This window comes from Sceloporus occidentalis, unplaced genomic scaffold (genome assembly GCF_023333645.1).
Source record: "Sceloporus occidentalis isolate IW3139 unplaced genomic scaffold, rSceOcc1.0.p SCAF_1, whole genome shotgun sequence".
Classification (NCBI taxonomy): Eukaryota; Metazoa; Chordata; class Lepidosauria; order Squamata; family Phrynosomatidae; genus Sceloporus; species Sceloporus occidentalis.
Window position 1 is genome coordinate 184,169,803 of NW_028316981.1, and position 16,186 is coordinate 184,185,988.

The 16,186-nt window shown below is 41.3% G+C and overlaps 1 protein-coding gene across 1 annotated transcript in view; it reads right to left on the bottom strand.

Annotated features, from left to right (window-relative positions):
* The window catches only part of DNMT1 (DNA methyltransferase 1), a 53,767-nt gene that overhangs the window by 18,347 nt on the left and 19,234 nt on the right, over positions 1 to 16,186 (bottom strand). Inside the window, exons 11-19 of the mRNA XM_089486255.1 lie at positions 13,144 to 13,262; positions 11,840 to 11,932; positions 9,164 to 9,315; positions 7,215 to 7,402; positions 5,122 to 5,311; positions 3,406 to 3,503; positions 1,891 to 2,038; positions 949 to 1,064; positions 221 to 428 (exon numbers count right to left, since the gene is read on the bottom strand). Of these exons, the coding sequence (XP_089342381.1) occupies positions 221 to 428; positions 949 to 1,064; positions 1,891 to 2,038; positions 3,406 to 3,503; positions 5,122 to 5,311; positions 7,215 to 7,402; positions 9,164 to 9,315; positions 11,840 to 11,932; positions 13,144 to 13,262 (1,312 nt within the window). The remainder of the gene's footprint in view (positions 1 to 220; positions 429 to 948; positions 1,065 to 1,890; positions 2,039 to 3,405; positions 3,504 to 5,121; positions 5,312 to 7,214; positions 7,403 to 9,163; positions 9,316 to 11,839; positions 11,933 to 13,143; positions 13,263 to 16,186) is intronic.

Genomic DNA, 16,186 nt, shown 5'->3' on the forward strand with positions numbered 1-16,186 from the left:
AACATCTGGGAATGGCAGAGAGGAGAGGAGTTAAAAGCTGGACTGTATACAGCTTGCACACAGAGAGCTGTGGAGAGCTGGAATTATGAAGAGATATGGTGGGTGGCTGAGTTGTGGTTATTGACAACAGTGGCCTGACATGGTTACATGTGGGGACTACAATGACAAAGAGGACCAGCTACAGAATCAAATGGAAAAGCAGTAAGATTCTTGAGCATACCTCTAAGGACCAGTTCTCTGAGGGAGCTTTATAGAGGACATTGACCTTGCCATGGATATAAGACAGCTGCATATCCTCACACTCATCTACCAGGAAGAGTTCCAGTGGGTCAGAGGTTGCTCCTAGAACGGTGTCAGTGCCCCGGCAAAACCAGTGAACGTGGAACATCGGCTCGTCCATGTTAGCATCTTCCCACATGGCAGTGATTCTGAGGGCAGGCAACAGTGTAGAAAAGAAACAAATGGGGGAAAGAATGACCATTTATTAAGATCCTAGAACAAACCTCTGTCAGGAAAAGAACACCAGTTGCTTGGTAAACCTCTTTGCTTTGTTTCTAAAGCTCTGATGAAAAGAGCGCTAGGTGGTAGTGCACAGAGGAGCATTTGGGCAGAGGAGATGAATTTGGATTGTGGGATCTAGTCTCTGTTTTGTGCAAGTGAAAGAATTACACAAGGCCACAGTACACCTTGCAAGTAACATTTAAAAGCTGGGACTAGAGCTTAAAAATTGAACTGTAACTCCCAGAATCCATCAGCAGGGATTTTGTGAATTGTAGTCCAAGAGAGTAACTTTACCACTACACAAACTGGCATAGTAGTGGTACTGTTAAGCAAGGGTCTATCACTCTCATTATAAGCAGGATTGACAGAAAATTTCTGGATAGTCTTTATCCATTTTAAGACAGCATGGAAGTCTGAATCTTGATTTATTTCCAAATTCACACTCACCTTGCTAGGTAGAGCGCCTGTGTAGGATCATCGGGGCTGACAGAAATACAGTCACCAATCTCCAATGTCTCTGAATCGATGCACACCTTTTGATAATAGTCTTTCTTACCATCACTCTGCACACAGAAAAAGGAGTCATTATCAAAACAAAAGAAGCACAGATAGTAACAGAGCTTAAAAACATTACATATTTTGACAACAACTTTCAGAGTCCCTGAGCCAACATACCCACCATTTCCATGCTTTGGCATGTAGGGCAGGATATAAATATTTCAATAAATACTAAATACACATTTTTTTTTGGGGGGGGGGTGTTATTTTTGAAAATCAGCCCCTGTGCGAGTGACCTAGACAGCCACTTAGAGACATTAGACCATTAAGCACATTGGATGGTGACCTAGCAATCTGCACAACATTGGTTGCACTATGAAGTATGAAATACAAAGTTAAAAGGGACTCCAATGCCCACATAACTAAAAAATGGAACCCCAAATATATCTCTTTCCTTGTTGGTTTTATACAGGATTGGGCAAATTGTAGCCCATGGGCTGAATACAGCCCCTTAAACATACTTCTGTGACTTCTGAAGCCATCTGAAACACAACTCCCCATTTAAAAATCTGATGTGCTTTTAGGGCACTTTTTGCTCCCCCCCAACCATGCAGAAAGCATCCAGGTGCATGAAAACATGCAAAAATAATCACATTCCACAAATACCACAAAACTCCAGACTATCCCCCCAAGTTGTTCTCCTCTACAGTCCCTCTCAAAATGGTGAGAAGATGTACTTCACCATTTTGAGAGGGTTTGAACAGAAAACATTTGGGATGGTTTTCGGAGGGGTGTAGGCCAAAGTGTGGTTTGGGAAGGAATTGGCCATTGCTCCCATATGGTTGCCCACACCTGGCTTAAGGCATGCCATTCCCCACACAGGTAACTTACCTTGACAGGGTCTCCCACCCAAGAAATCCGTCTCTTGCTTTGCTTCTTTTTTCTTCCTTGCAACATCTTTTTGGGTGAGGGAACTTCAGGAATATTGTCATCCACTTCTTCATCCTCATCAGCTTCTTTCACAGCCAAGTTGGGACACCTAAAACCAAATCAGAAAGTTATAAAATTTCCCCCCACTTCACCCCACCAACATGTACAAGTTGCTAACACTCCGCAATGTATCCGAAACCAAATTATACAACTAGTACTAATCAGACAAGATTATACAACGCAAGCAAGTTAATTTTTTTTTAAATTCATCTGTACAGCACTTTTCCAAGACTAGACCAACACCTATCTCATCACTGCAAATGTTGCAGGGAATCTCTATGTGGGCAACATCAAACCTCTTTCTTATATATTATCTGACTCTTATTTTGCTAAATTCATAATTATTCAATTCTTATTATTCCTGAATGCACACAACATCTTATACCAAGAGCCAATATTCTTCATTTTATCTAGGTAAGGCACATACAGAATTCAGTCTGGAGTCGAATCCCTGTGGTTCGCTGCTATTTTAATTATATCAGGGAGGACTGCACACTGAGGATCTCTCTTAAAACAAAAACGTAACTTATAAGAGATGCGATATGCTGCAAATCAGCCTTTTTCGATTAGTTAAAGATAATCTGAGAAACTGACAGATGCCAACCAATAATGTTATCCCTGACTGTATTTCCAGGGTGGATAGAGAACATATAGCATCCCAAATGCTGTTAGATGGCAGCTCCCATCAGACACAGACAGACAGTGTTCAGAGTGGTGAGAGCTGATGGAAATTGTAGTCCAACAATCTGTGGAGGGTCACAGCAGTCTTTCCTTGTTCTATTAATAATTTCAAATATCAGTAATTTTAACATATTTGATAGTATGTATGGAAATGTAATACAGACACTCATTACTTTTATATGCTTGGGTACAGCCTTCCAGCGTGTAAGCTATTTTTGATACAAGAAAATGACTGCTTCTAGAAATAACATAAGGTCAAAATCATCTTGCCCAGGATTTGCTGGTCAGGCTTTCTTCCAATGTTTAGGCTTTCTTCAACCGTTTTTGTGTCAGTTTCCTGTGATACCCCATTTATTTTTGCAACTTTCCTCTTTTACAAAACTGCTAATGCCTGTTGTCATTAGCAGCACACGAGCTACTGTGTTCATAATCAGTTGATACCAAGAATCTGGTGAAACATAGGTTGAAATCTGTCTTTCCTTTCAACATAGCTGGCTTATCTTGGGATTAAGCACTGCAGACTCCTCACCACCTCTCTCCTCCCCAAGATAAACTATGTTAAAGCAAATCAATCCAGGAAAACAGGAAACCAATCTGAGATAACCCTGTTCATATGCTACCCAGCCCAAGGTTTCTCTGGATATCTTCCCTTTGCTGACTAAGGTGTCAGAGGGGCAGTTGGCTCCCTTGCACCAAATCCCTTGCCTGGCCCATCAACACAATGCTCACAATTACCTTCTGTGTAAGCAGGCCTGCTTTGTCTTTCCACTGCCGCCAAATTTAATCATATCCTGGCAAGCTCTGCATTTGCCACACTCTGGCTGCTGGCAAACCTGGAAAAGGAAGTAGAAGGAAAGAAGAACAAGGAACTGAGTCAACAGAAAGATGTCCAACAGGTGCCATATGAGACTTCAAACAGGGCTAGTTCACAAGGAAAGTGGGACTCCTAAAACAGAGAATAGTAGCCCAGTAAAGGAAGGGGAAAATCAACTAAAAATTAAGAACTCAAACTTTAAAAGATACAACACTGTAAGAGCAGAGATGGAGCACTTTGGCAGGCCCAGAGGTCAACCTTTTGCTTCACATCCTAGCTGACTGTAATCCCTTAGCCCTACCAATTGGCAACAAATCACACTTCTGAATTTCCTAGTTTGCTACTGCCACTATGCAATTCAGACAGACCTGTTGTTGTTATTACTGTGTGCCTTCAAGTCCTTTTTGAATTACGGTGACCCTAAGGTGAACCTGTCATGGGGCTTTATGGGTAACATTTTTTAAGAGGGTTACCCACTGCCTCCCTCTTGGGCTGACAGTTCATCCATGGCTGAGTAAGGATCCAAACCTTGGTTTCCTGAAAATCCAGGCCAACATTCAAATCATTTCAGAACACTGGATCTCAGAGGGGCATGAGGAACACAAAGGTTGGTTGGAGAGCAGTGTGTGGGTCACAGGGCAAATGTTGCCCACCCTGCACTATGGAGAGATAACTGGGGGGAAATTATTTGTAAAAGCATTTGTTCATTATGTTTCTTAGGGCAGTTTTACAAATACATAAAAACATTAGACATGGAAACAAAACGAACCTAGAAGCAAAGGGTGAAAGTACATACACACACAAAGAAAAAAGTTCAGCAAAATAACAAAAATAGTCCTTTTAGAAGGTCTAACATGTTCCTTAACTAAATACAGCCTAAGAATTCTCTTAGGGCTCATTTTCTATATTGTTCTACAACAAACATCTCTTTTTTTTTTTTTTTTGAAAAAAACAATCAAACACTGAAACTTTGTATTTCCTTCTTGGAGAAGAAAATCTCCCTCTACATCCTTTTTGACAGGTAAAACACTCATTTTTTACCAACCGTGTTTATAAATTTGCAAGGAAACACGAAGACTGAGGGGCTCTCCTTTGTTTCCCATGCTGTGATGGAAAAACAGGTTTTGAGGAACAAAGACCAAGGGAGGAGTTCATAATCTGGATCTCTTCCTGCTTGCCTTGCTTTCAATAAATGGAATCTGTTACAAAAATCCTACAGGGGACTATCCTTCATTTGCCTTCAGCGTTCTGCAGCAGAAAAACTGAGTGCTTGCAGAATCTAGGAATGTTTTCAGCAACAAGTGGTGTGGTAGTAAAAATAAATTACCTTGGGCAAGTCACACTCTCTCAGCCTCAGCGGAAGCCAATGGCAAACCTCCACTGAACAAATCTTACCAAGAAAAACCCCATGATAGGCTCACTTTAGGGTCGCCACAAGTTGGAAGCAATTTGAAGGCAGAGAACAACAACAAAATTAAAAGGGAATCCATAAAGCAGGGAGATGTGAGATGAAGAAGCCATGGAAGACCCTGAAGTTTCTCATCCTCAATTTGGGTCCAACCATTTAAGTACACCAACCCACCAATACTGCAAGAAAAAGAGGGCTTAGGCCAGCAATACAGCCCCACTGTAGTTACCTCACAGACACCACACCTCCTGCGCTTTGTAGCGTTCTCCTTGTCTTCCTCCTTTTCGGTCTTCTCTATTTGCTCAGAGAAGAAAGTGTCAAAGATCAAATACACCAGCTTGGTGGTGGTGGCCTTGGTGGGGCCTTTGTCCTTGTCGATTTTAGTAGGGTGCCTAATGGCCTGCCTTCTTGCTGCTCGCCTGGAAGGAGAAAATTGATGTGAGAAACTACACACTTGCTGGACCTTGCTTGGATGAAAGAACACTGGGACAATACAAGTTATCACTTTTTTGCATCAAAGGACCTATAGCAACCTTCCTCAAGCAGATATTGGCATTCCCAATTTTGGACTTCAACTCCCATCAGCCTCATTCATTATTTTGGATAGCTAGGAATGATGGAACAACAGTCCAAAACATCTAAACATCCCACACTGGGCTACAGTATTCCATCTTCATCTTAACAATGGAAAGGGAGTTCACTCAAGTGTCTCTTCATGCAGCTGATCTATGAGGAAGGCTCTCCCTCAATGGTCAAATTCATACTTTGGGTGCAAGTGGTGCTCCAGAGTCAAACAGCTGGAAAACTATCCCACCTACAACCCTGGAGAGTTAGAGGGACCAGTGGCTAGGCACAATATAAAGCAGCTTCCTTTGTTCCAAAGCCTTTACCATAGGTTATAATGTAATGCACATTGAGGGGTCAAATCATATGGCTCTGCTGTTTCAAAGTATGGAAGCAGGAGGATGCTAGGACTGAATGTCCTCTGCCATCCAAAAATAGTCATTACACCCAATTGACTACTGCTTTGCTCTCTAGTCTAGAATTTCCAGGGATGTGAACTGTGCATTCTACCATGTTAAAGACAGTGTGGCTTATAGGATTCCAAGCTATTGCTGAAAAAAAACACTCCCAGAAATCTCTAGTGGGCATGATTAAGGTAGCAATGGTGGGTGGTGATGGAGAAACAGATAGGTATGACCACCCAAACCTTCCAGTTGCTCACTGTTAAACTAAAGGTCATAGTCCATATAAAAGAGCATCCCATCATATCAGTTGTTGCCAAATGCCAAAGATCTATAGCTTGCACTCATGCAACTGTTTCCCCCTAAGGAACTACGTCTTAACTAATAGTTAAGACTAGGTAGGTTAACAGAGAAAATCAAGAGATTTCTGGGACAAGGGCTGCTTCCATTTAATTGGAGATTAAATGCTGTCTACATCAGTGCTGTGCAATGGTAGTGAAATCTGGGGTCAGGTTTTCTCCCCTGGGGACCATGTTGGGGCCACATGACCTGCCAAAAAACAAGCGGGAAGCATCAGAAAGAAGCCCACTTCTATTGTTTTAAAAATTATATTTTTAACATGTTAAGTAATGCCTTGGAATGGTAACTTATTTAAAAGGTGACCTGCTGCTCCTGGAGGTTTCCAGGGGAAGAAACTCAGTTTTTTGGCTACAAAAAGAGCAATCCAATTAGTCTGGAGGGGCCTGGAAGGGCTGCTAGAAGCCCCAGAGCTACACTTTGTCCACCTAATAGCTGTGTAGAGAACTCATTAAACCCCTGTTTCCCATATTGGCTGAAGCTCAGTTTGGACTCTTCCTGCTTTATCACATCAATGTAGCGACTCTTGGAATCCTATGAGCCACATTGGATTATATGCTCTTTCCTAAAAAAAACAAAAAAAAAAACTTTCATTAAAAAACAGCACAAGCTTCTAGTGCTTGTGAATGTGTGGGACATATTCCAATGTTTAATGAAATTTCAAAAGTCACTCAGGTGGTTAAACAAGACCCTTTGGTAGAGCACCAGTGCTACATAACTCCCACCTGCAACTGACAGCGGCAGAAGAACTATGAAAATATACAACATAAAATAAACTGTGCACATCTGCACAGATCATACAAATTGCAGAATTCTGCATCTTGAGACCAACATTTGTGTTTCTAGTTTTTTTTTTAAAGTAGGGAACATAAAGCTCAACTGTATTTGATCCTTTCCTAGGCAAGGCCAATTTCCAGTATAAGAGACTGCTCATTTGTCGTGAGACAGTTATTTATGGATGCACTCCGTCCGGCTGTCCCTCCTTGCAGCCTTGGTGTACCTTTTCCCCAAAGTGACGCCAGCCAGCTTAATCAGGTCTCTCATGCAGGGTGTGATCAGAACAGGAGGCTCGTCGCTGTCTCCTGCCTCATCATAGCTTTCAACTTGCTCCACCACAAACTGGGCATGCCGGAGGAGAGAATCCTCAGTGAAACGGTTGAAGTTTAATCCAGCAGGAGGAACGGTTGTCTGGAGAGGATTACAGGATGTAACAGTTCTCTTACTTCAAAACTGACAGCTTGAGAGAAAGAGTTTAGAACAAGAACAGAAGATCCTGCAACACTGATTTCATCCATTTTTGCAGCTGCCTGTTGTTCAAAGATGGTTGTTCAATCATTCTGAAAGGTGGTCTGGTTCGGGGTCTGCAGCATAGATGAGGAACATTTGGGGCCTTCAGATGTTTTTGCATTTACAGCTCTCAGAAGTCTGTTACTAATGGCCATACTAGATGGGCTGATGTGAGTGGTAGGCCAAAACATTTAGAGGTTCCCCTTGCCTGAACTACACAATCTGACCTGAACTGAAAAAAATCAGATTTAAATCTCAGTTCATCCATGGAGCTCACAGGAAGAGCCTCTCACTTTAACCTATTTGACTGGATTGTTCTTAAGGTGGGAGATGGAAAAAATACACACTGCCTTCTAGTTTTTTCAAGGAAATGTCTCTAATGTTTTTTCTTCGTTATCTTGAAGTAACTGGAGTTAATTTAATTACAAAAGAGTAATGCAGAAAGTATTTACAGGACAAACCTATACATATCTACTGAAAAATTACTGCCGCTGAGTTCAGGCATTTTAAATTATCTATTCAAACAATTCAGACCTTTATTAGATATTATTTTTAATGGGATTCCTGCAAATATTTTAACCTTGACAGCTTGATAGCACAGTAGTTCATCTTTTCTCCATTTTTTTAAAAAGGGAAAGCACTCAGAATTAAGATATTGAGGCTGCAGTTTTATACATGCAGGTTGGGTCTTCCTTATCTGAAATGCTTAGGACCAGAAGTATTTTCAATTTTTTAAAATTCTGGAATACCTGTATTTGCATATACTTACATAATGAGGTATCTTGGAGATAGGACCCAAGTCTAAACACATCATTCATGTATGTTTCATACACACCTTATGCACATAGCTTGAATGCAAGTCTATATAATAATTTAAATAATTTTGTGCATGAAACAAAGTTTGTGCACAGTGAACCATCAGAAAGCCAAAGTGTCACTATCTCAGCCACTCATTAAAAGTGTTTTGGTTTTTGGAATATTTCAGATTTTGGAATTCCTGATATGGGAGACTTAACCTGTACTTACCTGGAAGTAAGTCCTGTTGAATTCAACAAAATTTACTAAGTAGACATGCACGGTTAATTTACCACTCCAAAGTATTTTTAATACAGAAATTTATTATTACTAGTTGAGTTGCAAGGAGACTGATGAAGCCTGATTTACAATTTTGAAATTTTCTAGTTTCATTGTTATCTTATCCATTATGATCCTAATTTATCTTATGAAAATGAGCTTTTAGAAACAGAAAAATTTCTATGAAAAAATATGACAGTGGAAAACTTTCAGTTCCACGTTCCTGGCACCCACATTGTGTATAATATCCTAGAGAGCTGAAGTCAAAACATCTGATTTTTTTTCAGCAGAAATACCAGGAATGGAACCTGGGATATTATATAAACAAAGCACACTTTCTACCACTGACTTATGTGACTTCTCTGAGGTAGAAATGGGGAATAGACATCTGACCTTTCTATCCCCATCCAAACCAGAATTTTCCCTTTCAGAAAGGGACAGCCAAAAAAATCAAGTATCTTTCACAACATCTCAGGATTACAACACACCATTTTAGAACCTTATTCAGAACCAGAGCTATATTAAGGCTTGGCTGGCTACATTCCCTCTCTAATGTACAGACTGTTCCCCTGCTCTGTCCCAACTAACCTCTATCTTGTTCAGCAAGTCCTCATAGCTGACATCAGGATTGTTTTGCAAGAATTCAACAACGATTTTGCTCATGTAGATCTTTTCCTGCATCAGGGCAAAGATGGCGGCATATTCCTCACTCGGTTCCATCAGGATGTAATCCGCAAAAGCTAGAATTCAATGCAAAGCCATATCCTGGTGAATGTGACTCAGGTACAAACATATAGCCATGAACCAGAGCTTAGAAATATAATTTATTTTGACTACAGCTCCCAGTAACCTCTGCTGAGCATGGCCAGTGGACACTATGAGTTGTAGCCCAGAAAATTAACCTTTCCAAGTTCTGCCATGAACCGATGGACAATTAAGCAATTTAAAAATAGTCCACCTACAAACACAAGAACTGGTTTCAAGAATCAAACCAAAATGCTCATCTAGCCCAGCGCTCCATTTCCAACAGGGCTTCTCTGTATTCCTCATCCCTCCCTAAAAGCTTAAGAGCCAGGCAAGAAAGCAATAAAGAAAGAGTAAGATAGTAAGAATAAAAGAAACAGCGAGAGAGCACAAGTTTGCACATGAGGTGGAGGAGAATAGAAATTCTCCTTGTCTGTTTTCTGACCGTAGCATTTGCCTCTCTGGGACTAATTTAAAAGTGAATAATAAAGAATTTTTTTGAATATGCCAGACAAAATGCTGACGGTAGAATAGTCAGATTCTGGTATCCTGCTTACCAGCCTCTTGCAAGCAAATCCACAGACTTCTCAATTCTGACGTGATAATGTTCTAGGAAACTGCTACAGAAGCACTAGCATGCAAGAAGCACTGCTTAAGTAAAAGCCTTCTACCAACAGCTCCCATGTAGCAGCTGTTGCAAGAATAAGCATGAAGGATTTAATGCTCAGAGGGCCACAATCCACAGGAATCCTCTCTTGCGTATTAGCACAGAAAACAAGTGGTTGCTGAAATTCAGCACTTTCAACAGTCAAGCTGCCTTAACCCAGGACTGTGGCTTTTTGTACTCTGTTCAGCTGTTCAGTACACAGTTGGTACACTCAACATTTTAAAAAATGTATCTGCAACTGTAAAGGCTGGCATTTTTAGCTAACCCAACAGAAAAAGATGAAGACACAAACATGCTTTGAAAGCTTGGATAGCAATAGAGGCGGTAGACCACCTCTTCCCAATCCCCCCCCGTGCCCTCCGGTCCTCTGGGAGGAACTTATTGCAGCCTCAAAAATCGAGGCTTGTGGCGACCTCCCAGAGGGCTTTTTCTGCTGTCGCCCCCAGGCTCTGGAACGACCTGCCGGATGAGATCCGTCAATTAACATCTTTGGACAGCTTCAAAAAGGCTGTCAAGACGGATCTCTTCAGGCAGGCCTTTCCAGACTAAAATATCCCAGCCTCAGGATCTCCCCCCTCCTCAGTAATGTCTCCAAAGCCCCCTTTTCTTTTCTTTAGAACTGAAGTTGCAGTGGTTTATCGGTTGGTATTATTTTGTTTAATTTATTGTTGTTTTAACTAGTTATTGTGGTTTTAATTGAGATATGCAGTTTAATAACTTTTTAAGGGGGGAGGGAAATATATTGTTTTTATGCTGTATGTTATTTTAATGTTGTAAACCACCCGGATTGGTTCGCCACAGGGTGGTATATAAATAAAATTTATTATTATTATTATGATTAGAAGCAGTGACATAAATTTTTTTATTGGTAACATGGTTGTCTGTACTTTTATACAGTGCTTTTTAAATAGATATCTGAGCTGTTTCGCTATTTTTTAAAAGATAGCGTTGATGTGTTTTTTTAAAAAAAAACCTAAGATTCCTCTATTGCTCAACTGTTTTCTCTTACTTAATAATGCATTTTTGAATGCACTCTCGATTCCACAACCATGAAAGGTAATTTACATGAAATCCATAAAAACAAAAATGTAATGAAGATCAGAAACAAAAGTATATTTATTTTACACCCCAGAAGTTGTTAAAAAAATCTGAGAGGATACTTTATTCTGCCCAGCATGCAATTATTTATTATTTATAGTATTTATACCCCGCTCTTCAGCCAAAAGGCTATCAGAGCAGCTTACATTTTTTAAAATGAGACATTACCCAGAATAATGGTTTTTGAGAAAGGATAGTGAAGAAAATGCTGATTAGGCTAAACTCAGTTATATCCACCTAAAAAGAAGTTGGCTGGCATCCCATTACATCTCTCCCCTTCTCCCTGACAATATTTTGAGTGCATCATTTGAGGAAACAAACTTGAACAACCCAGCAGTTCCATTACTACTCCATGAAGGGTTTACTTAGTGGCTGCCTGCAAGCTCTGGAATTCTTTTTCTAGGAAGGCTAGACCAGTATCATTACTACAATACTTCCTGTAGGCAGATTTTTTAAAAAATTATTTTATTTCAGAAGCCTTTAAGAAATGACTTCTAATGATGAAAGGGGCCTTTAATAGTGTCCTATGTTATCTATATATTTTTCTTAAATGGACATGCTTTTACTTGCTTTTAATACTATTAAGAGTTTAATTATTTGTTAGCATTTTTATGATGTGTACTTTTAGCTATGCCTGGTTTGACGTTTGCAAGCCAAGGGCTGGTAGAAATGTGGGATATGAAGAAAATACAACTGGCTTTCCCATCGTGACAATTACTGCTAATGGTGTCTGAAAAATGTTCTTAGGAGCTTACCTGTAGTGAAGCCAATCAAAGCTTTCTCTCCTCCATCAAAACCAGTTATCCACCAGGCATTGATGGGACCCATCTTGCGAGCTCGGACACCACCTTAATCAGTAATAGGAACAGAGAGAAGATTTAAACATATCTATGCCTTCCTAGATAAGCATCAGCAAGTATTCATAGTTGAAATTTGCTTAACTGGCCACAGCAGAGGCAGGTGCTCTGCTCTGTCCAGCCTGCAGAACAGCACAACCATCCTTGAAGATCTTCCCTTCCCCTGTAAGCATGAAAACTTACGGACTACACAGGAACTTCCCTCTTTCCCCACCAATCCGAAAGAGCCAATCCTGACTTGAGCAGGAGCTCTATCAACTGGTATGTTTTTGTCTTGTTTTTGGAAGCTTGGCATATTCTGTTTCTTGTTTAAGACAAAACTCTGGAATTCTTGGCCTAAAGAAACACAGTACTTCCCCAATGTAGAAGGCGCTATCAGCTCTTTGTGAAGCAAAGGCAAGCACAACATTAGTATCCCTTTAGCTTTTCTCTTTGGAATAAAGGGTACACTAATTCCTGTGCTATTTCTTACATTACTTGTTATTGGATAACAGATTTCTTAATGGGAAAGGCCCAGTTTGAAATCAAGACCATGACAAGCTGACACAACAGGGGAATAACAAAGGTGAGGGGAATGAGGGCCCAATAATAATCTTCTCCCTCTATGAAATTTCCCTTTAGTTTCCAAATTTCTACCATTGCAGATAGTGAGACATAACTAGATTCTTTAATTAGTTATGTTCACATTCCCTGGGTAACCATGCCTGGCCCTTTTTTTTGGACACCTAAATTCTGTTTCTAAATGCTCAACTTTAGTTGGAAATTATTGCAATGCTAGAAATATGACAACTGAAGAAAAATTCATTGGTGGGACAGAATTCGTATTTGAGGTGGCAACATCCTTATTCCCCCCCCCCCACCACCCCCCTTCCTACACCCTTTGGACACAAACAGATATAAATTCAATACTAGGACCATTTGGCATTCATTTTTGCACTGATGGTGAACACTACAGTAAGATAAACATTTCCCAATACAGCCGAAGATCAGAAAACCAATGCCTAAAGAACTCCATCTGTTAACTTCAGCTATCTGGAAGTACAAGAGTGAACAGTCAGCAAATTCGTTTACTTGTCAACGTGTTGCAAGCCTAGGCAACTAGCTTGCAACACAGACTGCCAGAAGAACCACCAGACAGCAGTATGCAATTCAAATTTCCTGGGAGCTGAAACAAGGATGTCTTAGAGCAAGTTCATACTCACCATCCAGGCAAGGGTTATCATCATAGATTGGCTTCACGGCACCACTGAAGTACAGTTCAATATTCCTTTCTATGAGACCGGTATCAAATGGACACAGGTGGCCTTTTCGGTCATAGACGCTGTACAGAAAAATAGACAGTTGTAGGGTCTTTGATATTTGAGTCTAACACACAGTTCCAGCCTTCCATTCATGCAGACAAAGTTGTTCACACACTATAAGCCAGCTATGATGAAGCTGAATCCAGATAAGACGAAGTACTTTGGGTGGGAAAATTTCATAATCAGGATAGGAGATTTCAGCTGCTATTTGGCAGGGTTGCACTCAGTCCGAAGGAAACCCCTCTGAATTCATGGTTGACTATGGAAATACAAATAGTGGCAGAAGCAAGGGTGTTCTTTACCAGTTTTTGTTGGCACATTTACTATAGTTAGATCTACGGCTTCTTGGAATGACAAATCCCATCGTGTCCACTTCGTTTTGGTTGTGATGGGGTCCTTCCCAGACATGGTAGTCTGAAAACCACCTAAATGGCACATGATTCTCACCCCTACATTAAGTCAAGAAATTAATAAAATGTATTGCAATCAGGTATCTGTGCCTTTGTTGGCATTGAGAGGAGGGGACAAAGGAAAGTACTGATAAAGACAGGTCGCTTACCTATAACTGTAGTTCTTTGTGTGGTCATCTGTGAATTCCTACAAATGGGTTATTCTGCGCCTGTGCAGATAACTTCACAACCTTCTGGAATTGCTAGGAAAAACTTTTTGGCGATAGCCCTGCTTATCTGTATATATTCCCCTAGTGTTCCTGCTCTTTCTCCAGTTCCATAAAGATGCTGCATAGCAGCATAAGAGAGGAACAAGAGCAGGACACGACTCTGTGGGGAGAATGGGCGGGATTTGTGGGAATTGACAGATAACCATTCAAAGAACTACAGTTACAGGTAAGCAACCTGTCCTTCTTCGTGGTCTCTGTGAATGCACACAAATGGGTTAGACTGATAAGATTTGGTCAATGTAGGAGGAAGTGCCATAATACCTAGTGAATATCAATAACCAGTGTTTATTAACTAACAATAAAGACATGGAAACAATAGTGGTGTTTGAGTCATGTGTTAGAACTAACAGATAGCAAAATTCAGTTTACCAATCCTCAATGTACTCCAGAAAGCCACACTGCCCTGCCAAAAGCTGCATACCATCTTGCTCTGATGGCCAATCTATAGTGGGAGATGAAAGTTAGTGGCTGAGATGAGACAGCAGCTTTGCAGACATCCTCCAAAGGTATGCCACTGAGAAAAATGAAGGATGTGGCTACTGCCCTGGTGAAGTCAGCTCAAATTCAAGCAGGGTGTGTGTGTTTTCTTAGAATGTTCATAGCAGAGATGAATGGTGGCGGTTACCCACTTTGAGAAGCACTGAGTGGTTACAGGAGTCCCAACTTCAAGTTCAAGTAACAAACAAAAGTCTCTGAGACCATCTTGAATTCGAAGTCCTGTTCAGATAGAATGCGAGCGTTCATCGAACATCAAGGGCATAGAGGCGGCATTTGGTATCGATAGACAAGTTCAGATCCAGAGTTGGTAACACAATGTCCTGGCTCATATGGAAAGAAGAGACCACCTTAGGTAAAAGCGTGATGTCAGGATGGAGTACTACCTTGTCCCTATGAAAGCTGAGGTAGTGCTGGTTGATACAGAGTGCACACAGCTCACCAGCATGACGAGCCGGAGTGATGCCTTTACTTGTAATCCGCTTTGATTCTGCAAGGAAAAGGCGCAATATAAATATATCGTATTATTATTATGACTGTGAGGAATGCTGTTTCCAGTAGAACAATCGTAAGTCAGTCATGGCCATAGGTTCAAATGGCTTTCCGGATAAGCAGGTAAGAACGAATTCTAAGCTCCATGTGGGGGTAGGGATCGAGGAAGGTGGGTGGAGATTATTAAATCTTTTGAGAATTTTCGTGACCAGCATCTCTTTTAAAAAGGAAGGATGGTTGTCAAATTAGTAGTGAGTGCAAATGGCAGCAAGGTAGCAATTCAGTGATGAGAGTGAGAGGTCAGAGTCTGCTAACGTAAAGAGAAGTGCCAGTATGTGAGGTTCTCAAACCTGAGATGGGGAAGCCCTCTCTCAGTCAAGAAGGTCTTGGATATGCACCACTTAAGGTTGTAAGACTTTTGGATAGAACATTTATGGGCTGCAAGGATGACCTCGTGGACAGTTTCTGGAAGGGAAGTTACGGATGAATCCGCCAAGCTATGAGGCAAAAGTTCCCGACATCCACATATCGAACCTGACCTTCGGACTGGAATGGTAGGCAGAGATAACTCCTTCTGGACAGGTGAAGCAGTGGCACAAACCAAGCTTGTCTTGGCCACCACGAGTAATGAAGATGGCATTGGAATGGTTGATCCTCGTTTTGGTGATAACCTTGGCGATCAATGAGAACGGAGGGAATAGAACATATAGTGCACCTGAGTCATATACGGGCGTGCCACACGCGGGTTCCAGCATATGCTGGAAGCCGTGCCAGAAAAAAGCCTCCTACGCCCCGGAAGGAGTAATGGGGTACGCTGCGGGCACAAGCCCCATTACTTCTCTATGCACCAGTCCCAGATGCAAAGGACAAGGCTGAGTAGGGTTTGGGATCCAGTTCCCTCTCGCTTGTTGACGTAATACATGACCATGGTGTTGTATGTTAGCAACAAAACTGTGCAGTACCGAAGGGTGGACTCGAAGGATCTTAAGGCATCTTGAGGGCATTGATGTGGAGGTGCTTTTCTTTGGGTGATCATTTCACTTTGACTGTGAGGTCATCTGTATAGGCTCCTCATCTCATCAGGGAAGCATCTGTAGTCAGTGTGAGTTCTAGTTGAGGTGGTAACAACGGAATTCCAACACAAACATCGGCAGGTGTTAGTCACCACTGCAAAGACTTGGCCATGGGTTTTGGTACTGTGAACCACTTTAGAAGACGGTCCCTCTGTGGATCAAAGACAGAGAAGAACCAAGCCTGGAACTGGAGCCTTGACCATGG